The sequence below is a fragment of the Arvicola amphibius genome, chromosome 11 (genome assembly GCF_903992535.2).
Source record: "Arvicola amphibius chromosome 11, mArvAmp1.2, whole genome shotgun sequence".
In the NCBI taxonomy this organism is placed as follows: domain Eukaryota; kingdom Metazoa; phylum Chordata; class Mammalia; order Rodentia; family Cricetidae; genus Arvicola; species Arvicola amphibius.
This window is the reverse complement of record NC_052057.2, coordinates 96,138,575-96,164,944: the sequence shown is the minus strand read 5'-3', so window position 1 is coordinate 96,164,944 and position 26,370 is coordinate 96,138,575. Positions and strand designations below refer to the sequence as shown.

Sequence of the window (26,370 nt, the reverse complement as noted above, 5' to 3'; positions counted from 1 at the left end):
AGATGCAATATTATTAATGTATAATATACGAGTAAAGAAAATATAATTAAAAAACACTTAAAAGAAATTTAAAAAATCTCCTAACCTGATGAAGTAAGTCTTCTAATCATATGCTGAGTATGTTTAAAAAGGCCAAGCCACATAAGAAGGACCAATGAGATCTTAACGTCACCAGAATAATAATATTAATTTTCAAGGCAACAAGGTAAGACCAGCATAGGAAAACGCTGACAGTTTAATTTAAAACTAAACACAATCTACCAAACAACCCAATTTACATAGCTGAGTGGAGGATATGCCTGCCCCAACCCTGCATATTATATTCTAGCAGCCTTGTTTATAACTGCCAAAAATCTGGAGGTGGTCAAGGTGCCCTTCAAATGCTGGGGCAGAGAGACAGTGCGATGCTGTGCACCGTGAAAGAGAAACGAGCTATCAGCTCAGGAACTGATAGACACAAAGCACACACCTTTCGCTAAGTAAAAGAAGCCGATATGAAAAGACTGCACACCATGAGGACCCAGCTCTACGACACTGGGAAATGTGAAACTACAGAGAACTAAACAAGAGATGAGTGTCGTGAGGGAGCTAGCAGACAGAAGGAAGGAAAATGGAGCACAGAAGCGCAAGGTAGGGTGTGTATTTTTAAGACATTGTAATGATGACTACATGACATCATACAGTTCTTAAAATCTATAGCATATGCCATCCAGAGAGAGCCCTAATGTCACCACGACTTTGAGTGGCAATGTGTTGATCGCAGGCTCATCCATTAACAAAGGCACTGACATAGTGGGGAAGGCTGAGCATATAAGGTTCAGGAGGGAAAGGGGAATTTTGTTTCTTCAATTAACTTTTCTGTAATCCTCACACCACTCCTCTAAGACTGGCCTTAATAGGAGAGAGACGGAGAATGCCACACATGCAACAGGAAGCCCTAAATGGCTTAAATACGGAGAAAGAGGCATTCACGATTCATGGGTCTTGATTTTGTTCTACTGTAGCCTTGGGTGGCCTCGAATTTGTGACAATCCTCCTGCTTCGAGCTTCCAGGTACTGGATTTCAAACTGGGAGCCACCATGCCATTGTTTTTTTTTTTTTTTAACATGTATTTACTTTCTGAATCCAACAGACCCTGACCCCAGAGCTGACCGTCACAAAGCAGCACAGACCATAGCCAGCGAATGTACTGCTATCCCTTGCACAGTACTGAGATGAATATCCACGAGCAACTAAAGGGTATTCTAGGAAAGCGGGGGTGGGTTGATATTTTTTTTAAAATCTACTGATGTAATTAATTCTGTAAGTAGGATAAAAAGTGAGACCACATCATCATCCAAACAGATGGTCCCCAAAAAACATTTGATAAAATTAGCTATGCATTCCTGATGAGTATCACAAATGAACAAGCTGAGGAAGACTACATTCTTAATGCAGTTAAAAGAAAAAATATCTTAAGTAAAAAAGCTCACATCATTATTCATAGTTTAAAAAAACATAAGCATTCTTTTAAAAGGAATAACAAACTAATTGTTTGCCCCCACCATTTTTGTACTCAGCTTAGAACTACTAAATTAGGGAATATTGGAAAAGGCAGGACTGTGATCCCTTATCTAGGAAACTTAAAATAAGTTTCTGAAAAGCTGTTAATCCTAATAAGAACTAAGATTCTGTTCATTTTAGAGCCAGCATCTCTTGTCTCCCATGCTAGCCTTGAACTCATTGTGTAGCTGAGGATGGTCTAGAAATTCTGACCCTCCTGCCTCCTCTTCCCGAGTACTGGGATCACAGACACGTGCCATCAAGCATGCTTTATGCCCCACTAGGAATCAAGCCCAGGGCCTCCTGCATGGTGCGTAGACACTCCACCAATCAGCTTACCACAGCCCCGGCTCAGAATTAGACCATTTAAAATTAAAAAAATGTAAATATTTTCTTGCATAGCAGTAATGACTAGTTCAAAAATATAGTAAAATGAAGACATCATTAACACTGGTGATCATAAAAATGCAAAGTTATGAATAAACTTAACAAGAAATGTAAAACGAGTCAGATATGGAAGCAGACGCCTGCAACTCAAGCAACCAGGAGGCAGAATTAGGACATCCAGGAATTCAAGATCAGCCTCAAGTTTATATATAGTGAATCTGAGACCAGCCTGGGCTGCAAGAGACCTGCTGTCAAGAAATTAAATAAGTAAATATTAAATCTAAAGCCACAAAGTAGTGTGTGTGGGATCCAATACTTCGTCAAGAGCCGTGAAGGAAAATGCCTGCAGCTGAGATGACCCACCGTGAGTTCCGATGGGAAGAGCTCACGGCTAAGCCCAGTGCTCCAGTGATCACTGACATGCAAACCCAGCTAACAGCTGGAAGAACTGTTACATGGACAGAGGCAAAAGTTTGAAATGGGGAGGGGTGTGCTTTTTTGTTTTGTCCCTCCAGTTACGTTAGACTTTTCCCAGGTAGCCCAGGGCAGTCATCCGGAGAAAGACCTGAATTGTGCAGAACGTAGGAATTCGCCTTGGCCTTCAAAACCTTGCCCTTTAAGTCCAGCCACTTCCCTGGGAGCTTCTACATTCTTGTTTCTCTCCGTTTCCGCATACAGAGTAGAGAACCAGGCAGAGGCCCCACAACATCCCCCATGATGTAGAAAGCCATCCCGAGGTAGATAGATGGAAGCCATGACCTATTTCTGGCCCCAAGGGATGGCAGAAAGAGAGATAAATGTGTGCAGCCGCGGCTCTGAACTCTAAAGATAACTGGGGAGTTGTGGGTGGAGGGCACGGAGAGAATCAGCCAGAGCGCAGATGTCACTGGGCAAGGGGATTTACACAAAACCTGGGTGCTCGTGAAACTTTGACCTCATTTTTACATAAATGCTGCTCATTATCTGGGAATGCTCGTGTTACAAATATAAACAGGCATAGATAGACATTTAGAAAGCTACACAAGCAACATTAGCAGTGATCTGTATGTGCACGTGTGTGTGTATGCCAGCATACATGTATGTGTGAATGCATAGTGTGCATGTGGATGTGTGTGCACGTGTGTGTACATGCGTGTGTGTGTGTACATGTGTGTACGTGTGTGCACATGTGTGTGTGCATGTGTTTGTACATGTGTGTACATGTGTGTATTGTGTTTGTGTGCGTGTGGGAAAAAAGGACAACCTCTGGTGTCACCCACCTTTTATTTGTTTTTTGTTTTCTGTGTTTTTGTTTTTTGTTTTTTGAGATGCAATCTCTGATTGCCCTGGAACTTGTCGAGTAGACTAGGCTGTCTCTGGACAGCTCCAGGGACCCCCCTGTTCCCATGTCCCAGTCCCATCTCTGGGGCTACAAGTCCTTGTCATCATGCCTTTTTTCTTTCTTTCTTTCTTTTCTTCTTTATTTTTTTTTCTTTTTCTTTTAGGCATGGATTCTGGGCCTGCTCTCCAACCTGTACTGAGCAACCAGTTTTAATTATTTAGGGTAAGAACAGGGAACTCCCCAGGACCCGAGAGTATGAGAAATACCCAAGGCATTCAGAACACTGGAGAGCTTGACTCCCCACAGGACATCTGTGTGATTATGGAGATCACCAAAAGCCAAGTTCAATTAGCGCAGTCTAATTGATCTTCGGGGAAGTTGTCCCTGGAGCTCAACATGAAATGTCACGGCAGCAGAACACTTCCAGGGACGGCACCCAGGGGAAATGACATGACTTTCTGGTGAAATCTCAGGGGCTGGAGCAGGGAGGCTATGAGTAGATGCCCCTTACAACTTGGGTTTATATACTTGGAAGTCCCCAAATGCATCAGACCCAAGAAAGTCTTGGCTACAGTACAGGTAAGGGTGTGAGCTCTGAGGGGTGCAGGAAGGATCCTTAATCTCTTCCCAGAACACACATGAAAAAGGACCTGGGGGTTCACATCATGGCACGGGCAGGAAGAAGAATGAGGGGGGAGGGCAGGTCTAAAATCTCCAGTGACATGGGATTAGCCAGGTTTTCTGAATCGTTTGATTTGGAAAACTGAGGGAGAGACAACTCTAATGCCTGTGTGCCAGAATACGCCGCTATGGGCTGCTCTACAAGAAGACTGGAGGAGAAAGTAATAATAGAAAATAGAAAAATAATGGAGAAAAACAACAAAGTCGCAGCATGATTCTTTTGAAATGAGTAACCAAATTGCAAATCTTTGGCGGGGAGAAGACTCAACTTACTAGAATCAGAAAAGAAAGGGGAGACATCGCTACTTTACAGACTCATAAGGATGATGAAGGAACGCTTTAACGACTGTAGACTTACAAAAGATGAAAGCCGACAATTTGCAACAATGTGTTTGAACCTAAGGGATACCAGGTTAAGTGAAGTATGCTAGGCATGAAGAGACAAATTTCACATGAGTTCACTTGTATGTTGTGCCCAAAGAATTCCCGAGAAGCTGGGAGTGTAATGGTTAGCAGAAGCTTGGGGAAGATTATTGGGAAGGTAGGAACACATTTTGAAAGAGCAACTGATGTATTATGGGAAAATACAGGACTAGAGAGATGGGTCCATAGTTCAGGGCACTGGCTGTACTAGCAAGACACCCAGGCTGGGTTCCCAGCACCCACATGGAGGGTGATCACTGTCTGTAATTCTGGTCTCTGGGGATCCAACACCCTCTTCTGGCCTCCAAAGGTACCAGGCATGCATGTGATGCCCAGAAATATTTGCAGGCAAAGCACCCATACACGTAAAATAAATTAGTTTAAAAAATGTAAAAAAATGACTATGATGTGTTATTACCCCAAATATGGATGGTTGTTAATTAGTTTAATTTAACATCTTACAATATATACTTGTACATTGTATGTATTTTATACCATCACATTATATAAGATTAAAACACAGCCGGGTGGTGGTGACACATGTCTTTAATCCCAGCACTCGGGAGGCAGAGGCAGGCAGATCTCTGTGAGTTCAGCCTGGTCTACAAGAGCTAGTTCCAGGACAGACTCCAAAGCTACAGAGAAACATTATCTTGAAAAATCAGAAAAAAAATATTACAACACTTTTTTATCTGTCAATTAAATAAGCAGTTTAAGTTGTATGTCAAAAAATTAGACAACTTAGACAAAATGGACAACTATCTATAAACAACAGCAGAAGTTCTCAAAGCGAAGCCTCATAGCACAAGCGTGTAAGGTCAGCTGCTTTAGGAGGAAGGGGGATTCCAAGTTAAAGCCTGCCTGGGCTACAGAGTGGGTTTAAGGCCAACTGGAGCAAATCAGTTAGAGCCTGTTTCCAAACTAAAAGTGTAAAAGAGGGCTGGGCATGTGGATCAGTGGGAGAGAGCACTTCAGTCCTCGCTCCAAGAAAGAGAAGGGGAGGAGGTCAGGGAAGATGGCTTGAGGGGTAAAAGCACTCACCAAATCAACTTGAGGTCTGTAAGTCTGAGTTACACACACACACACACACACACACACACACACACACAGAGCCTGAATTGTAGTTCTAATATCTGCAATCCCAGCATCCCACTAAGGGAGAGAGGAGGTGGACACAAGAGGATCCTGGGAACTGGTCAGCCAGCTGGCCTGGCATATGCCACACAAGAACAACCAGGAAGGCTCATCTCAAACAAGGTGGAAGATAAAAGACCAACATTCAACCGAGATTGTCCTCTGACCTCCACACACGTGCTGTGGTGCACACACATTAGCATTCACACACACTCACACACACACATGACGAGCACACTCGTGCACACACATGCATGCATGCTGAATACACACAAACTCATCCAAAAAGAAATAGAAATCTGAATAGGCTTTTGTCCTGATGAGCTGTTCATCCACCTGACACAAGCTAGAGCTATCTGGGAAGAGGAACCTCAGTTGAGACAATGCCTCTGTCAGATCGACTGTAGACAGGTCTGTAGGGCATTTTCTAGACTAATGATTCAAATGGGAGGGCCCAGATCATTGTGGGAAGTTCCATCCCTGAACTGGTTTTTTAAGAAAGCAGGCTAAGCTAGCCCTGGGGAGCAAGCCAGTAAGCAGCACCCCTCCATGGCCCCTGCGGCAGCTCCTGCCTCCAGGAGGTGAAATATGCCCTTTCTTCCCTATGTAGCTTCAGTGGGTTTCCTCACAGCGGTCCAATGCAGGCCAAGCTAATTTAGACTCAATAAAGAGGTTGAACTGGTAATAAGAAAAAGCAGATACCCAGTAGTTTTCTGGCCAATTTACCAAACATTTAAAGAAATAATCCCAATTCCTCATAAACTGCTCAAACTTTTAAGAAAAAGGGTGCCAAGGGACATTTAAAGGCACATGTTAGTCCGCAATGACACTCGAGGATCCATCTGACAAGGGGCCTGCCCTGGAGAACTCACAGAAAGATGGGTCACACAACTTCACAACAGAGTCTGAAGAACAATTTGAAGAACAGAAACCATCAATAAGCACACGAAAAGATGCCCAGTGTCCTATTGGGATGGAAATCAAACGCAGGAGATGCCACTTCATCCTCTACTTCAACCTCTGTTTTAGCACAGCTACAGAAAACAACAACAAGTCAGACATTACCAAGAATGATTCCAAGGAACCAGAAGGCTCGTGCACAGCTGCTGAGGTACAAACTCAGGCAGTTGTTTTGGAATAGGGTCTGGTAGTTCCTCGACACACGAAGCAGAGTTACCGTCTGACTCTGCAGCTCTCCTTTTAGACGGAAGCCCAAGAAAAGGAGATGTGTTTCCACACCCTGAGCACACGCGTTGATCGCGGTGTGTTTCTAACAGCCAGAAGACAGGGACAGTCCAAACTAACATATAATCAGCCAAACAGAGCATAGCCTGGCATTCTTTCCTGTGATTTAGCCAAGCGTAGCACAGCAGCACACATGTGGAACCTCTGGGAGTCCGTTCTCCTTGTCCACCATGCGGGGCCCAGCAGTAGAAATCAGCACTTGCGGGCTGCAAGTGCCACACAGAGCAATCACCCCCCCATCTCTGTTGGTCTCTCTCTCCCCCTCTCCCTCCTTTCTCCTCCCCTTCCTCCCCCTTCTCCCTCCCTCCCCCTTCCCTCCTTCCCTACCACACCTCCTTTCTCTTTGTTTTATGTGGCTAAGGTTGGCCCAGTTCTCCTGGCAATCCTACCCCCTCACCTCCCAAGTGCTGAGAAGCAGGCCTGGTCATTTGGGAGTGTCCCTCAACCGTGCCTTCTGATTTGATTTTGGTTGTTTCCTTTATTTGAAGTCTTTTCTTATTTTAAGTCTTTTTTTTAACTGGGTCTCTCTATGTAGACCTACCTGTCCTAGAACTCGCTGTGTGGACCAAGCTGACCTCAAACTCATAGAGATCCACCTGCCTCTAGCTCCGAAAAGCGTGTGCTGCCACCGCACCCGGCTCAGATTCTTTCCCCGGCTTTTCTTTCCTGCTGATTTATTAGTATTCTGTGGATGAGAAGTCTATTCTTATCCCTGTGACATGTCAATCACACATGCTTCAAAGTTTTCAACTTGTTTTGTCTCCTTTGATGCTAATTCTTTCTTGGGCCTGGTTTTCCTCCTTTGTGGTGCTGACTTTCTTGAGCGTGTTTTACTTCTTATTGATAGGGTATCTTCGTATATTCTCATCTACGACTTGCATGTATTGTCTCCAGAAATGACGATGAGGGTCTAGGGGAGTTGGGGGTGGGAGGCCAGGGCTGCCATCTGCTTGCTTCATTTCTCCAGAGATTCTCAGAAAGCATCGCCATTGACAATGGCCCACCAGGCTCCAATGTAGGCTTTTCTTGGAGTCCCTGGCCAGTTACCTATGGGCAGCTGAGGCCCTTCCCGTCCCTGCTGTCCTGGGCTGAGAAGGCCCAGAACCGCCCTCCTTCCGTCTGTGGTTTCTCCTAACAATCCCATCTCATCTGGTTGCTGTTTCCCAGGAATTCCTCAGTATTGCTAGCTGACCGGTGGCACTTTCTCTTGTTTTCAATCTCCTTAGAAACCTCTTTGTTTAAGATCCGCCTTCTATAACTTACAGAAGGTTTCCAAACAGTCTGGGGCCAGCACACCAGGGCCGGCAACCCAAAGTTCAGACGTAGTTTTCTAATGTGTGAGTTTATTACTAGGAAAAGCCATCCTGGTTCAGAAAAGCGAAATTATATCTGAGGGTTTACCTTCTCGAGAATGACATCCGCCGCATGCAGCCCGTGGTTTCACTCAGTGGCAAAACACTTGCCTCGCATGCATGATGCCCTGGGTTCAAGATTCAGCCGAGAAAAGGGAGAGGGATGTGAAATCCTAAAGCTTAGAGAACAGGATCTGTCGGTGAATGGGCTGCTTGTCTGGAAGAATCTAGATATTTCTGCCTTTCGCTTGTTCTTTGACAATTTCATACGTGTATACAAATGTAGATCAGACCATCCCATCCGTTTCTCCCCTCCCTCCCTTCCCCGCTGCCCCCAGCTGGAATGCTGACTGATCTTGTTGGCCTGCTCATGCTCAGGTCTTGAACAGGTGACTACCGTGCCACAGCCATGTCTCTTCTAGGAGACAGCATTTTGCTTCCTCTAGCTCTTCCTGGAAGACTGGATTCTTTCCATGCAGATTGTAGATGTCTTCAGGGTCTCCTAGTCTTGAGAAGTAGAGCCCCAGAGGCAATACAGACAATCACCCAACAGGAATACACAAATTTTATGTCTACCCTATCCCTAGATCCACGGTTCCTGCTGCCATAGGAATCTGGGCCTGAGAGCTGGGGCTTTACAGGAATTCCAATGCCCATCTTCAAGGGTCATGAGCATTGGCTCACTGACCACCAGGGGGAGCCTGGGAGCTGGTCAGCTCTCCTCCCTGCCCTTCAAACTCATCCTGCACTTGGGATGAGCATAAACTACTACAGGAGGAAAAAGGAAGAGAATTCAACATCACAAAAATATGTATCACCTTGTTAACAAGTCAGAAGAAGAGTCGTGATCAGAACAAAGCCAAGCCATGTATTAATAATGGAGGGACAACGTTCTTGCTTGAGGAAACTGGATTTTTGTTAAGATATCAAGTCCTGCCCCAAATCGGCCAATCAACCACAGGCAAGGTCCCAGAAGAATTTTTATGAAATATGACAAGCTGATTGCAAAATTTGTGTGGAAGAGAAATGTGCAAGAATAGCCAAGGAATCGTCGGAAAGAGCTGACAAGGCTTGGGCCTGGTGGCTGCAGCTTACAGCTGTTCATTTCCCCTCAGCTGACCACGGCAGTTAAAACAGTGAGATGTGAGGGACAGTGGAAGGCATTGTCCTCAGAGCAGACGTCCAGAAGAGACACACAAGTACCTGCAAAATCAGTATATGACAACGGTATCTTTATCAAAAAATAAAAAAAGACTTGGTCTTGCTCTATAGCCCAGGTTGGCTTCAGACTTCCCAGAAGTGCATTTTAAGGTCTATGATAAGGCAGCCTTTATAATAAATCCTGTTGTAGGAAGTAAATAAGCTCACCTAACTTTACTCAGTGCAGAGATGATACACTCTAAGAGTCAAGGTTAAAAACAAGTTGAAAACCCTGAGGAATGAAAAAGGCCATGAGTTTCAGGCTAGCCTGGGCTACAGAGTGAGACTTTGCCTCAAAAGAGCATCAAAAAAAGTTTAAGTTATTGGGAAAATATTTCAAAAATATATTTATAACTTGGGAACACAGTGAGACAAACAATATAGAGGGAGGGAGGGAGAGAGAGAGAGAGAGAGAGAGAGAGAGAGAGAGAGAGAGAGAGAGAGAGAGAGAGAGAGATCTGATTCCCCTGCCTCCACCTACCAAAGTGCCCAGATCATGGGTGTGTGCCACCATGCTACTATATTGTAGCAGGGATGGAATCCAGGGCTATATGCATGGCAGGACAAGCACTTTTACTGAGTGAGCAACAGGCCTACCTTCTGAAGTTTCAGAGTGGTTAAATAGAATTCCAACAACAACAAACCAAAGCCCAGTTCCAAAATAAAATATACTATGGTTCTATGGTTTCTTGCTTTGTTCTTGTTTTTGTTTTTATTTTGTTTTATTTCATTTCCTGAGGCTGGGAATCAAGTCTCAGACCCTGTGTATACTAAGCTGTTGAACTGCACCCCCACCTTATGACGCTGGTTAAAGAGAACCTTAAGCCATTAGGGTCTAGACTCTGGGAACTGGAGGGGACTTCAGTGATGAAGCGTCACTGGGATGCTGTGAGAACAGGGAAGAGGGACCAGGTGGAGACAGAGGAAAATGGTCACTAGCTCCAGGAGCAGCCACAAACTGACTGAGGAGACTTAAGCAACACAGGGAATCATGGCTATGCCCCTGCCTCACCAGATGACACTGGGCTGACTCTAGACCCCTAACAGCAATCTCTGTCCATACGGGGGTCTTGGTCAATGTGGTCATTGAGCACTGGCTTGTTCAGATAACTTAGACTTCTTGTCTCTTTATCCAGTCCAGTCCCCGTTAACACTCCAGATTTTGTAACTCTGTAAACTCCTGATGAGAACTGAGCCAAGACCCCTCACGTTCCACCAGGAAAGCAGCAACATCTATCACTTGTTCACTTGCTCCTTGGTTTATTTGTAAATGGATAAAATCGCTTATGTATTCATCCCATTAAATTAAGCATCCATTCATTGACTGATTTACTCCTACGTGTTCCTGGGTCACTGAACCAGTCCAGGTCAGGCTGGGGACTGCCCTGCAAGTGTGGATCCCTGAGCCCTGAGCCCTGAGCCGCTTTCTCCAGCGTTTTCACACTAATTAAACTCTCTAACTAGACTGCGTAATTGGGTCTTTGGGACATCCTCCCTGAAGCACCCCAAAGTGTGTTAGCTGGGTCCGCTTCCTTTCCTCACTCTAGGTTGCCTTGGGGATTGTGCAATCCCTTGGTACACAGGGCGCTTTGAACGGTGCCACCTCCATTTGGCCCACCTGCCCCATAGAAGGCTCTTGGCGGGGATGACACTAACAACTGCCCAGAATGGGGAACCTGTCCTGCCCACAGAAAACCACTAAGATCCATCAGCCTTGAGCCCACCAGAATGGACTAGTTCTACCTGCTTCGGAGGACCCTGCTGAGTTCTGAGCCCTTAAAATAATTCTGTCAGATTCTAAATGTTCCACTTGATCTAGTCAAGTGGAAAACTCTTCATCAGTTTCACAAAAACCTAGGCGCGTTTCCACGGCTTGGAAAGTTGGTGGGAGTGAAGCTTCTGCCAGGGAGCCAGAGCACAGACTGGGAGAAGGCTTGAGGTAGGTGACGAATGGAACACGCAGACAGAAGGGAGGGTGGAGGGCCCTGAGGATTCACCAGGGCCCTGGCTCCTCACTCTATTTCACTGTGCTACTTCCCATCTCTGGGCCTCAGTTTCCCCAAGTGTAAGGCTCCAGCTGATGTGTAAGCCCCTTCCAAGTTTTGCAAGAGTGTCCCCCTAGGCTGCAAGCCGTCCATAACTGACCCGCTGCCCCATAACTGACCCGCTGCCCATTCCACTTTCCTTAGTCCTAGGGAGTTTCGAACGACAGCAATAAGTTACTTAGAGCCACACCTTGGCCTGCAGAACCTAAGAGAGAAGGAGAAAGGATATGGCATTGCTGTGGGCTGGCAGGGAGGGCAGCTGGCAAGAAGTGAGAGACATGGTTGTCACCCTAAGCTACAGCGCAACAGAACACGTGGGACACGAAGCAGGAAAACTCAGTCTGGCTTGAGGGGTAAGGGAAGGCTCCTTTGTGAAATGAGTTTTAGGGAGCAGTGGGTCAGGAGAGATGGGGAGACAGAAAGGACACTGTGGGCTCTACAGACAAAGCTCCCTGGCCTGTGTCCCCCTCCTTTCTTCCCCAGGTGCAGGAGAAAAGTCAGAGCCAGAGAGACTTGTCTTTGGCACACAGGCTGGGAAGCAGACAGAACACACAGTCAGTTTTGTGCACTTGTCCCAGGCTTCTTTGTAACCCCCACCCTTGGGGCTGCTCCTTCCTAATGACTCCCCTGCTACCCCTGCCAAGCTGTGGTCTCCTGCCTAGCTCAGTAAAGCACTTTAGTCATAGGTCCAAGACTCTGTCAGTCCTGCTGTGTGTGTGCGTGCACACACATGCACAAGAGAGAGACCTATGCATAAATGCTGATGTGAATATGTGAATGGTCACATGTGCACACATGAGTATGTGTAGGATGAACACTCACAGGTGCATACATACCAGTGTGTAAGACAGGTGTTTGTGCACTCTCCTGAATGTGTGCACAGGAGGTGACCCCACATGGGTGTGTGTCTATTCCAGCACAGAGTCCATAGCCTCAGGGGCCAATGTGTCCTAGTGACCGAAGAGGTGAATTGCTGTGTGTGTCACCGTGCAAAGAGTCAGCCACGGCTTACTCTGGTTACTGGAGCTTCCAGGAAAAGACAGGACCATCTCTGCGTCTTGTGCCAGTACTTGCCTCTGAAGAGTTCTGCTAGAAAGATGCCCCTACCAAAGACCCAGTCCCAGAGCATGCCCTCCTGGGCTTTGGTGGGGAGCTCACAGCTCATAGTTCTCCTGAGCCTGTGTGAGGTGGACACAGTCGGGTTGAGACCAGAGCTTCTACCTGCAGCCCTAGGATTAGATCAGAGCTCTCCTGACTGCTGAGTGGCCTTTGATTCCCAGAGATGGGTCTCAGAGTAGAAGTAAGGTCTTGGATCTCTGTTAATACCCAATAGGAAGAAGAAATAGCCACTGGGGCTACCTAGCTTTGACCCTTCAAGCACCCCATTATCAAAAGTTTATATGTAGGGCATGGAGACAGAGGGAAAGCCAGGCACGGGAGAGTGGAGAACTCTACCTGGGAAGGATTTGGAGTCAGGGTTTAGCCTGTGTCCTCACTTGTCCCCCTGATGCTAGCACAGTGTTTGGTGTGTAGCAGGTCCTAAGTCACTTCTTGGTTTGGGGAAGAATAAATAAGAAGCAAGTAAAAGGAAGGGACAGTCTCCAGGTGAAGCGTCAGAGAGGAGGTGGATTTGGGTACTAAGCTCCATGTTATGGTGGCATCATCACAGGTGCTCAGAGACACCGAGAAAGAGATAAAATCTGCTTTTTGCTGGTAAGAGGATTATGGGGAGGAAGCAGGGGGGTGTCCGACTAGGCTAGCAGGTGTTTGGGACTTGCTGAAGGCAAATGTCTGCTCCATATGGTGAGGTGACACAGTGTTGGCAGACTCTCCCGGAGACTCGCCTCCCTGGCAGGCACTGTGTGAGCTCAGTTTCCCCATCTGCCATAGAGAGCTCCCCAGTGAGCTTGTCAGGGCACTTTCTGTGCTAATAACCTTGAAGGTTAGGAAGCCAAAACATCCTTTGTCCTGACTGGGGACTGGGTTCCAGGGTCCCTTGACTTTTCACCAGAGAGCTCACAAAGAGGCGACTTCTGAAGCTTCAGCCCACACAGAGCTGCTAACAGAGCATCTCTGTGTGTGGAGGGGTGCCCACTCACAGGCCTGGAGGCCAGCAGCAGCCCCCACCCACCCACCCGAGATGCAAATCATAGAGTGTGTGGAAACCAGAGCTGGTCTGGGAAGACAAATCAGACTACTACGGCAGAGGGACAAACGAGGACATTACAGATAGTGGGGACAGTGTAAGCGATGAGTCAGAGGCTGCTGCAAAGCCAGGGGGACCCTTCAGAGACATCCGTGCCTGGGCCAGTAGAGCAGAGGCAGCAAACAGATCCCCTAAGCCAGAAACTTTGGGAGGAAAGTGAGCTGTGTTTTGACAGCCTTCCAAGAAAGTCCAGTGTGTGTTCAAGTTTGAGGACCTCCAATCCAGTTCATCGGCTCCCAAACCCTGTTTGTAGATCACTTGTCTGTGATAGGTTAAGGGGTGAAAGGGGATCTAGGGCCAGAAAAGTTTGGGAGCACATAATCTACTTGGCTTTTGGAGAGCCACCAATAAACATTAGCCGCTCAAAGGCTCTGACAAGTTCTGCAGTAAAGACCTTTATCCCTCATTCAGCATTGGCTCACAGTGACTCTTCAGACTGCCCACATTCGTGCTTCTGTGAACACCTGCGTAGGGAATCTGATAGATTCTGCTCTAAATCATCTTCACTTTTCACATGGATGCACTGGAGCCTACAGAGGATGTGGAGACTATCCCAATGTCCCAGAAAGTGTGTCCAAGCCGGAAAAGACCTTAACAATCTCTGTGGTCCTACCACCCTGTGTATCCAGCCAGAACCCCACAGTATGGAGCCCAGCAACAGCACAGCCGTCTCTGAGTTCATCTTGAAGGGATTTTCTGGTTACCCGGCCCTGGAGCACCTACTCTTTCCTCTGTGTTCATCCATGTACCTGGTGACCCTGCTGAGGAACAGCGCCATTGTGGCGGTGAGCACGTTGGATGCCTGCCTACACACGCCCATGTACTTTTTTCTGGGTAATCTTTCCATTTTGGACATCTGCTACACATCTACCTTCGTGCCCCTGATGCTGGTCCACCTCCTGTCATCCCGGAAGACCATCTCCTTTACTGGCTGTGCCATCCAGATGTGCCTGAGCCTCTCCACAGGCTCCACGGAGTGCCTACTGCTGGCCATCATGGCCTATGACCGCTACCTGGCCATCTGCCAGCCACTCAGGTACCCTGTGCTCATGAGCCACAGGCTCTGCCTGGTGCTGGCAGGTGCCTCCTGGGCACTCTGCCTCCTCAAGTCCGTGACAGAAACTGTCATTGCCATGAGGCTGCCCTTCTGCGGCCACCGCGTGATTAGACACTTCACCTGCGAGATCCTGGCTGTGCTGAAGCTGGCCTGCGGAGACACATCAGTCAGCGATGCCTTCCTGCTGGTGGGCGCCATCCTCCTCCTGCCTGTACCCCTGACCCTCATCTGCCTGTCCTACATGCTGATCCTGGCCACCATCCTGAGGGTGCCCTCAGCCGCCGGGCGTCGCAAAGCCTTCTCCACCTGCTCAGCACACCTGGCTGTGGTCCTGCTTTTCTATAGCACCATTATCTTCATGTATATGAGACCCAAGAGCAAGGAGGCCCATATCTCTGACCAGGTCTTCACAGTCCTCTACGCTGTGGTCACCCCCATGCTGAACCCCATCATCTACAGCCTGAGGAACAAGGAGGTGAAGGAGGCTGCCAGGAAAGCTTGGGACAGTCGATGGGCCTGTAGGTGAAGGAGGGTGGGCTCTGCATGGGCAGGGGTCTGGGCTTGTTATGTGGGTCATCATAGACCAACACAGCCACAAGGCAGAGCATAGAACTATAGGGACCTCCACTCCGCAGACCCAGCACCAAGTTCCTCTAATCCTGACCCAGAACCTTCTGCTCCTGCCTTGTCCTAGTGCCCAGCATCTGCCCCTGGGCCTCCACAGTAGCCTCTTAAGACTTCAACCTTGGCTATGTACCGTGGCTCCTACCTATAATACCAGCATTTGTGAGGCAGAGGCAGGAAGACAGTAAACTTGTTATCAACCTGTGCTACCTAGTAAGACCCAGTCTCAAATAAACAGATAAATACTAATCATTAGAATTGTCCTCTCGGGTCTCTCTTTCAGTGGGGCATCAGGGGAGGGTTTTTTGTTTTGTTTTTTGGGGTTTTTTTTTTAATTTTTCGAGACAGGGTTTCTCTGTAGCTTTGGAGCCTGTCCTGGAACTCGCTCTGTAGACCAGGCTAACTTCAAATTCAGAGATTCGCCTGTCTCTGCCTCCCGAATGCTGGGATTAAAGGTGTGTGACACCACTGCCCGGCATGGGGGAGGGGATTTAAAGAACCACTTAAGATGGCATCACCCTCCTGACTGACATCCATAAAGGGCTCCTCACTGCTCTCAAGGTGAAGCAGATGTTCTCCATCCAGGCCTCACAGCTGTCTGCCTGACTGCCTAGTTCCCAGCTTTCTCCCCACACGCTCCTGCTTCATAGCCCCACACACTGGCCAAATGTGAGCCTCACTCTTCCCCACACTGCTCACCCCCAAGCTCTTCTTCATTTGTTCCTCCCCGTGAGGTAGCTCTTCCCAGCACCCCCTCCCCCGTGCCGGTGGACTTCCTGTCCCTTCAGGCTCATACCCTTCGCTCCTCTCATTATGTCCCTCCTGTGTCCTTGGCTTCCAATATTATACCAAAAGCAGGGAACATTACACCCTATTCTGTCCCAACATCTAACCTGCCTCAGCTACAGGCCCTGAACACCTTTATGAAGAATATACATGAACATGATAGTTTAGGGTCCTTCCCAAATCAGAACAGAGATGAAGTCCTCAGAAGTTAGGTAAGGCCCAGTCCTCTGGGAGATGACAGGAGAGGCATAAGTTAAGGCCCAAAGAGCCCAGACTTGTCTGGTCACAGGACACCAACCACCCAGAGCAACCTGAAGCTGGGATTCCTCTCCAGCCCCAGCCAACAGCAGCTGCAGCTTCCGGTACTCCTGCCTCATCTGAGGGTGCATGCTGTACCCTCCTCACCCATCCCTGAGCTCTCCTTAGCTGTCCCTGCTGGCTTCTCAGCCTCCCCAGTTTGCCTTTCTGAGAGCTTAGAGCACACGAAGCTACAGTCACTGAGGACATCCACTCTCCACCCACCCTGACCTCAGTGCCAGGCATCGTCTGCACCACGGTGCCCTCCAGGCAGCCGTCCGGCCCTCCTGCCAGCTGGCTGCAGGCCACCACAGCCCCACACAAGTCTTCTGCTGCCCTATCGGGCCTGTCTCCTTCCCTGGGGACTCTCAGTGAGCCAGACTACAAAGAGAGAGGAAATTAAGGAGCAGGGCAAGGGACAGAAGCCGCTCCCCCTGGGATCTAGTTTGCATGTCCGGTTGGCCGAGAGTCAAGAAACTTGAACACAGCTGATAAACGCAGACTGGCTGCAGAGGCGGTAGTCATTTTTCTAAAGTGATCTCAAATGGGATGTTCAAAACAATCAAGAACTCAAGCCTGGCAGTGATGGTGCACATCTTTAATCCCAGCACTTGGGAGGCAGAGGCAGGTGGATCTCTGAGAGTTTGAGAGTTTGAGGCCAGCCTGATCTACAAAGCAAGTTCCAGGGTAGAGAGAGTGGTTACACAGAGAACCCCTGTCTAAAAAAAAAAAGAAAAAAGAAAAAAGGAAGGAAGGAAGGAAGGAAAGAGGGAAGGAAAGAGGGAAGGAAGGAAGGAGGGAAGGAGGAAGGAAGGAAGAAGGAAAGAAAGAAGACCATAGAACAATCAAGAACTCAACTTACTTAGGACCAGAAAGTCTGTGCCTTGGGCTTAACTGTTAGCATTCCCTTCTCGTCTCTACGTCTAATAATACACCCTGCAATTTCATTTACAAAGGAAATACTTGAGGATAAGAAAGAAGAGCTAGAAGGATGGCTCAGCTGTTAAGAGCACTTATTGTTTGTACAGGGGAATCCATGCCCACACTGAGGCTCATAGCTGTGTAACTCTAGGTCCAGGCGTTCCGGTGCCCTCTTCTGATCTCCATGGACACTGCACACATAGACAAGCAGACAAACATTCATACACGTAAAAATAAACATTTTTCAAATACTGATTAATCTTTAAGTTTTATAACTTACATTATTTGTTTTTATTTATTCTTTTTTTTTTGAGACAAGGTCTCATGTAGCCCTTGGCTGGCCTGGAACTCCCTATGCAGACCAGACTGGCCTCAAACTCTTAGTGATCTGACTGCCTCTGCCTCCTGAGTGCTGGGATTAAAGGCGTGTGCTATTATGCCCAGATATAAATTACATTTATAGCAGTGTGACAAATATTTGTGTGTTCTTGTAGACAGCTAAGCACAGCTTCCCCCCTCTTTAGTTAGCACCCACCTTAGCTGTATGCCTTTTCCCTCTGTGTCTCTTTGACTCTTGATGAAATATTTTTCCTGTGGTGAACCAAAGACTCAATTTTACCCAAGTGGAGGTTCCTAAGCAGAGATCTTCTCAAGCCACTACTTGCAATGCTGGGCTACATCTCCCCACTGCAGCTGATAAGAGCAGAGGCCCAGGGGGAAGTTACCACTGCTCCCGAATACCTCCTGAGCATGCATGGGGTGGGGGGCTGGCAGCAGTCAGGTCATGCGACTTTTAATTCAGTCACTAACAGGATGCCATCTTCCCTTACACCCTTAGCGAATCAGCTTTTCCTGATCGTGTGCCTATTGTGAAGTAACAAGTGGGAGGTGATAATATAAACTTCTTATATAGCAAGTGGGAAGATGAACTAGGGACCTTAAAAACTTCCAGATCTTTTAATTTTGCACTGCCATTTTTAGGAATCTAGTTTAAGGGAAAAGATGAAGGGCACATGTAAGGGAATGACGGCACATGCCTGTAATCTTAGCACTTAGGAGACAGAGACTAAAAGATCAGAAGTTAAAGGCACGTCTCAAACATATAGCAAGTTTGAGATAGGCCTGGGCTACTTGAGATACCTGCACATGCACATGTGTGTGTGTGTGTGTGTGCGCACACACACACACACACACACACACACACATCAGGACACAGTTAAAGATTTATATATAAGAATATTAATTACAGCACAAAACACATTGATCCACAGTACAAAAAGATGTTGCAATCTTGATGTCCAATTGGAAAAGAATGTTTAAATAAATCCAGGTGGAATCCAATGGCAGAATGCAACACAGACACAAGAAGACATTTTGAGAAATACCGGATGACAGGAAATTATCACGTTGTAATCAGCAGGAGGGGGAAAAAACAGATCAGAAAACATTGCATTCAGTGCCTCCCTAATCTTATTTTTTAATTATTTGTCTCATGGTTATATGATTAAGTCTGTAGAAATTTCCGGAAAACTTTGATGAGATGTTAATAGAGCTGCCTCCTCTCCGGGCTATGGGGTCACAGATAACTACTGTTGGCCTTTTCAATATTATTCACGATTTCTAAATAAATAGATCTGAGAAATGACGGTGTTCTTTTTATGGAGTGGGAGGTCACCTTGCTCCCCAGTAGATGGGCTCTGGAGGGCAGAGTGAGGGAGCTGGCGATGCAGCCTCAGCCATGGGAGCAGAGAGAGGAGGAGGTGGGGAAGAAGAGTTGGGAATATTGACAGGCATGAGTAAAGTATTTAGGAGGAGGAAATACGTGGGAATATGTGTGATTCACCATTACTAACTGGCACTGCAGAAACGGGTGAGGAAGAGGAAAGACTGTGGGCTTCAGGGGACTTCCTGGATGGGTAGAGATGCCATCTACTGTGGCACAGAGAATAAGTGCGGCAGTGGAAAGCTGAGGAGACACTGACCCTGGTCTCAGACCTGTTACGTTCAAGCATCTCCCAGGCAGCAAACGGGCCTAGACCATTCCAGAGGCAGATAGAAAATCAGAGCTAACCATTACTTTGATGTATATTCCTGATAAAATTCTAGAAGGTGTATCATGGCATAGTACGAGAAATTATAAACTCTACTGTCTTATTTACAACTGTATTTTAGGATCTAAGTTGTGAAGGGTGTCTCTATTTTAAAAAATAGGAAGGGAAGGGGGAAACCTGTAAAAATTCTCATGCCTGGAATAAGTATTTAAAACACCCCTTACATGCATCTGGAGGGGTCTCATACACCTCCCAGAAAGTAGCCTTCCTCAAAGTTGGGTGGATGGATGGATGGATAGATCCAAGACCACACAGCAATCATTAAAGGAGAAAACTCATCTTCCAGTATAGGCACCCAGGCCTAGAAAAGAACCAGCCCTGTCCCATAGCCTATGGCATGCAAGGGGCAAGGCTACAACAAGGTACGACCTTCTCTGTCCTCCTCATATCCACAGGGACCTTCTGGGACAGGGCAAGGAACCTGGAGTCCCAGGAGCCTGAGTCCCTCAGCGGGCAAACCTGAAAGTTTGTGAACTTGTAGAGTTGAACTTTAAATTGGGCAGGGACTACGTGGTCCCTGAAAAGGGAGCAAGTGGGCTGTGTGGCAGGGGACCAGAGCGCTGGTCCTTGGGGCCCCTCAGCCTGACCCACCTTAGCACACTGCATCTGCTAGTTAGGAACTCAGGACTATCACATGAGCTCCCGCAAGCTTCAGGTCGGCTAGCACGGCTCCAGACCACCTATTCTTCTTCTTTTTTTTTTTTTTTTTTGGTTTTTCGATACAGGGTTTCTCTGTAGCTTTGTAGCTTGTCCTGGAACTAGCTCTTGTAGACCAGGCTGGTCTCGAACTCACAGAGATCCGCCTGCCTCTGCCTCCCGAGTGCTGGGATTAAAGGCGTGCGCCACCGCCACCCGGCTCAGACCACCTATTCTTACGCGATTGCATCACTAAGTCTGTGGTAAGGAATCCATCTAGCATGCTCTTTTCAGTAACCCTTCTTCAAGACATTTAAAAGCTAAGGTGCCTATTACACGACAAAGAGAATATCCATGCTCACTAAGTATTTTCCATGAACCAGGCTCTGTACTTAAAAGCTTAACTGCATCCCGATGCATTCCTAAAGTATCATTATTTACAAGGAAGCACTACCAACTCTATGACGGGTAAGGAAACCGAGGCTCAAACAACAGTTAGCAAACGGAACATGGTGGTGCACACTTACAATTCCAGATTGGGAGACAGAAGCAGGAGGATTATCATAAATTTAAGGCTAGCCTGGTCTGTATAGCAAGTTCCAGGCCAGTTAATAACCCTATCTCAAACAAATAAATACACACACACACACACACACACACACACACACACACACACACACCAAAACAAAAATAACAACAACAAAAACTGTTGGGGCATGAGGGGATATTCTAGCAATTCAAACTGGTTATGGGCACAGGGCAGCCCGAGTCCAAGGCCCCTCTCGCTAAACTCTCACATGGTGGTGGCAGAAACAGTGATGCCCCGAAATCCCAAACCCAGGTAGTTTAAAGAATAGGGCCTTCATTATTTCCCTTTCATTCTATGAGAATAATATTTGAAGCCTGCGTTTTTAAGAATTAAGTCGTTACCATTAGATTCACCAGCAGTGAGACTTATGTGATATTTACCTTGCAAAGTAACACCCGTCTGCCAGATCTCAAGGTTATAAGGTTTCTGGAACAATGTGAGGGACTACTAGAGAGGGTACAGAGTACCAGAGATCACCCGATTGGATGACTCCATTTCTGAGCTGGAGGAACTTGGCCATGGTTGCACAGTGGAACAGGAACGAAAGCCCGAAAACAAACCGAGGTCTCTTCCCCTTCGTTCCAGGACCCAGCCATGCTTTCTCCTGCTTCTCTGGGTTGTTAGACAGTAGAATGAAAGAAGAGGCATGGTTCTTGGGGACACCCAGTGTCACATAGCTCTTTGAATATGCTGCTTTTCTGGGCCATAACAGTGTATGACATCCAGACAGATGCCACAATCACTTTAAAAAAATCTGGCCTGGAATTCTCCATGTAGTCCAGCTGGCTCAAACCTACAATTCCCACACCTTGGTGTCCTTCATGGTGTTACAGGCAGGCGCCACCATGCCCGATTGGATCTGTGTGTGCCGTGAGATGCCAAGGTGCCCAAGTGTGGTGCTGACATGCTGCAGCCTCGCTGATTCTCCCCTCTGAGCATGTGTCGGGGCTCCCCAGACCCAGTGGTGTGCAGGTAAATGTCCATACAGCATGTCATACTTCTGGGTCTGAGCATTTACCAGCTGGTAGAGATGTTCCAGTGTGTCCTTCCCCATCCCTAACTGGTGATGTTCCACGTAGCAGAGACCCCCCACTAGCCAGTCTCTAAAGAGAGCCCTCTGAAATCCACCTTATATGTGTAGTAAGAGACACGCTTGTCATGTTACACTAGCTAAAGTCATGAGGTTGTGTTATTGCACCATAACCTGGCACATCCTGACTAATGCTCCTGGTGTCCCTTCATGTGCCCAGTTGTGAGTCAAAGCCACGGGTTGCCTGACACCATGGTATTTTCTCCACTTAGACTGGTTAGTTCTCGTGGCCCTAATATGCCATGAGCAGACCCTTAAGCCGTGAAGAAGCCCACCATGTTCCTAATGTTTCCCGCCAAGAGAAAACGGCTGTTCCCTAGGCGGGACACTGCCACTCCCCAACAGCCTCTTCTAGCAAAGCCCAACAGCTACATCTTTCTGCTGGAGGGAGAGGAGTGTTCACATCAGAGGTCAGTATCTAGGGCACAGTGACAGCAGCCTTCTCAACACAGTTCTGTTGGAATGGCAACCACTGGCCATCCTGGGAACACGACACTGGAGGGTGACAGTGGCAAACTGGATATATCCCTTCCACTTCAATACCCCACTGTTCAATAGTCTAGTCAGAGGAGAGGGGGGAATGAGGGAGGGGGCGCCAGAACACAATTCAGAGTGAAAAGCATCTGCTAACAGCCGGGCAAGCACCCTGTTATCAGAGCGGCCAGAGTCCTGACAGGCCGTCACACAGGGTGTACAAACTGGGCCTGGAAGAGTGGATGAGGAACGCCAGTCCGGCTCAAGGGCCTCTCAAAGGAGGCGGGGTGAGGCTGCCTTGTGGGGATGCTATCTCACAATGGAAGTGCTCCAACAAGGCAGAAGCACGTGTGGAAGGGATGTGGTTTGCATGCAGGAGGTGACTCGGGCAGAGCCTGCTCACAAAGCCTCAAATGCCTCTGCCATCCCTTCTGGTCTGTTGGTGAGAGAGTAATGAAGGGAAGGGCAGGGAGGTGAGTCTGGGCCTTTCGCCTGATTGACAACTGTCAGGAGTTGAGCTGAGGAGATCTTTCTGTGACCGCACACCCCATGACGACTAAGCCGGCTAGTCTCTTCCGAGTTCAGATTGATTTCTTTATGTCCTAGGTTCAGAGAGACTCTCAAGGGTCTAAAGCCCCGAGAGAGGAAGGGTGTGTCCAAGGTCGCTGAGAGCAAGAAGGTGAGGGGAGCAGAAGCCACAGCGGCCTCTGCTGCTTTTGCGGCACTAGGCACAGGTGCACAAGCCTTCGGACCCATGCTAAACCCGTGACCAGCGGCAGCTCTGAGGTGCGCATGCTCTTGCATTTCTCTTTTAAGATCAAGAGACTGTCCTGCAGCACCTTAGATAGAGAACGGTGACCAGCAATCAGACTGACACATCCCGTGGAGCCAAATATTCTATACTAGGTGACAGCACCCATCAGACACCTACCGTCCAGAGTTCATCTCGCCTCAGTCAGGGAGCTGGGCAGTAACCATGCCAGCTGTGAATCCCCCCCCACACACACACTCTCTCTCTCTTTCTTTTGGAGTAGGTACCCCCAAAATACCCATGGAACGAATGAAGCTGAAATGCTATGGGCACGATTGTCATATTAAGTAATCTAGAAAAGAGCTTCCTTTGAACGGTCAAGGACCTTGGACAAGCAGGGTGTGGTGGCACTTGCCTGGAAGGAGAGTTGGAGGCCAGCCTGGGTTACATAGGGAGACCTTATTTCAAAAAAAAAAAAATCACTTTAGATTCCAAAAGAAGGCGTCAGGCATGAGTCTCCTGTCAAATCTGAGCACCACTTGTGGAGAACGGAAAGCGGTTTAGGGGGCCCGAGTGTGCCACATTCTTCCCCCTTGCCCCCGCTATGTCGGTATCACTGTGGCTGAGAGAACCAGCTGCAGATCTAAAGTCCAGATCTCTCGTTCTACAGCTGGTGGAACTCAGTTCTGGAGAGAGGCTGACCTGCTGCAGGTCCCAGGCAGCCAGAGCTGTGTGGTCCAGGTAGCAAGAGGAGGAAGGAGATGGGTTGGGCAAACCACACAGCTGTGACCGGGTATGTGCTGCTGGGACTCCGCGAGCACCACGGCCTAGAGATAGTCCTCTTTGTGCTTTGTCTGATCATCTACTGTGCCACGCTAGTGGGGAACGCCCTCCTTGTGGGGCTGATTGGGCTGGACCCCCACCTGCACAACCCCATGTACTTCTTTCTCAGCAACCTCTCTCTCATAGACATCTGCGGGACCTCTTCCTTCATACCTCTGATGCTGCTCAACTTCCTGGACATCCAAAGGACCATCTCCTTCCCCAGCTGTGCCCTGCAGATGTACCTGACCCTGGCACTGGGTGCTACGGAGTGCCTGCTTCTGGCCGTGATGGCGTACGACCGGTATGTGGCTATCTGCCAGCCACTTCGGTACTCAGAACTCATGAACGGGCAGCTCTGCATGCAGATGGCAGTGCTAAGCTGGGGGACGGGCTTTGCCAACTCGCTGCTGCAGTCCATCCTTGTCTGGCGCCTCCCCTTCTGTGGCCACAATGTCATCAACCATTTCTTCTGTGAGATCCTGGCAGTGCTGAAACTGGCCTGTGGGGACATCTCCCTCAATGCACTGATATTAATGGTGGCTACAGCTGTCCTGACCATGGCCCCACTCCTGCTCATATGCCTCTCTTACACGTTCATCCTGGCTGCCATCTTTAGGGTACCCTCTGCAGCAGGCCGGGCTAAAGCCTTCTCCACCTGCTCTGCCCACCTCACAGTGGTGGTGATTTTCTATGGGACCATCTCCTTCATGTACCTGAAGCCCAAAGCCAAAGACCCCAGCGTGGATAAGATCATCACACTATTCTATGGGATTGTGGCACCCTCACTAAACCCCTTCATCTACAGTCTGAGGAACACGGAAGTGAAAGCGGCAGTGACCGGCCTGCTGCAGGGAGGTCTCCTCACCAGGAAAATGTCCCACTTTTAACTCCTAGCCTCCATCTTTGTCAGCCAGCAGAGGCTACGTTCTCCTGGGGAGACGGCTTCAATGTTTCAGTGGCTTAAAAACCATTAAGGTTTGTTTCTCACTCACACTTCAGGTCTACTAAGCTTGGCTGGGGTTCTGTTCCACATCACCCTCCTGAGACTTAAAACCTCAGCTCAATCCAGAACGCAGCTGACTACAATGACCAGCAGGACCACAGCTCAGGCTCAATCCAGAACGCAGCTGACTACAATGACCAGCCTGCCTGGGCTCTCACAGCTTCCACTGAGAGGCGGCACGGGCTGCTCCTACTCTTCTTCTCACTGGCCCACAGGTAGCCACAGCTAACATACGGGGAGAAGCCCAGCCTAGCCTGGCACATGCCTGGAAGAGAAAAGAGGACTCAAGAGAGTCAGCCCTAGAGGAAGTCAGACTTGGTTTCCTCTGCCCCGATCTCTCTTCACAGACCCATACTAGGTCCATCACCCCAGCAAAGCTCCAGTCAGCTTACTCACAACAGCCTTGTGCCAGGACAGCCAAATGAGGCTAACACTGTGCTTTCCAGAATTTCCTTTTCATATGGGTTTGGTTAGACTTGCCCATGGGACATATACAGAAACGTGGAAGCCAAAGGGAGCATCACCCAGCCCTGCAGGAGCACTCCCATCACTAATACGCTGAATCCCATTGTTCATGGTCCGTCCAGTTCTAGTCAGATCCCTTCCCTGAGCTGTTCTCAGGCTGAACCAAGTGTGGCTATGTGCCAAAAGGTGCCTGCTTCTCCTCCAGGCCATGTGTATCATCATTAAGCTCGATACATCTAAGGCCGAGCTGGACACAGTTTTCATTTGTCTCCTCAGCTCTAACCCACCTTTCCTCTCCTTCCCTCATGCCCTTAACTGCCTGCCCAAAGGGCCTGTAAAAGCTTCAGGCCCAGTGCCAAATGCAGAGATCCAGCTCGATGGTCTCTTTAACTACTGCTATGATTGTGGAAGTCTAATCTTACTGATAACAATTGTATGAACATATCTCATCCTCCAAAGGCTGAACTGTTGGCAGACCTCTAGTAATGTTAAGTACTATCCCTTGAGATTATTTAAGACCGGGGACTTAACCTGCTGTCCTACTTGGCTTGTTTAAGTTTAACCTGCTGGGCTGAAGAGGTGGCTCAGACATTAAGAGCACTGGCTACTCTTCCAGAGGTCCTGAGTTCAATTCCCAGCAACCACGTGGTGGCTCACAGTCATCTATAATGTGATTTAGTGCCCTCTTCTGTCATGCAGGCCAAACACTGTATACATAATAAATCATAAAAAAAAATATTGCATTAAGGCCGGGCAGTGGTGGCACACGCCTTTAATCCCAGCACTTCAGAGGCAGAGGCAGGCGGATCTCTGTGAGTTCGAGACCAGCCTGATCTACAAGAGCTAGCTCCAGGACAGGCTCTAAAGCTGCAAAGAAACCCTGTCTCGAACCCCCCCCCCAAAAAAAATATTGCATTAAGTATGCTGGGCAGTGGTGGTTCATGCCTTTAATCTCAGAACTCAGGAGGTAGACACAGGTGAATCCCTGTGAGTTCAAGGCCAGCCTGGTCTACAGAACAAGTTCCAGAACAGGCTCCAAAGCTATAGAGAATCCCTGTCTCAGAAAAAAAAAATTAACCTGCCTTTTAGAGGACAATGTAAATCATTCTTAATAGGAGTTGGATTTCTCGTGCAATCTCTACAATAAACTCCTCGCATCACCTTTCATGGCATCCCACTGACACTAAGTCTAAAGTTCTTTGGC

The 26,370-nt window shown here is 48.1% G+C and overlaps 2 protein-coding genes across 2 annotated transcripts; both read left to right on the top strand.

Moving 5' to 3' along the window:
• The first annotated feature begins 14,181 nt into the window (after positions 1 to 14,181).
• Positions 14,182 to 15,120, top strand: LOC119826415 (olfactory receptor 13J1). The gene has a single exon (XM_038347721.1). It carries the CDS (start codon positions 14,182 to 14,184, stop codon positions 15,118 to 15,120), a length of 939 nt encoding a protein of 312 aa, XP_038203649.1.
• Positions 15,121 to 23,634: 8,514 nt separating this feature from the next.
• LOC119826414 (olfactory receptor 13C7-like) lies at positions 23,635 to 24,585 on the top strand. Its single transcript, XM_038347720.1, has one exon. The coding sequence runs from the start codon at positions 23,635 to 23,637 to the stop codon at positions 24,583 to 24,585; it is 951 nt and encodes a 316-aa protein (XP_038203648.1).
• Positions 24,586 to 26,370: the final 1,785 nt, after the last annotated feature.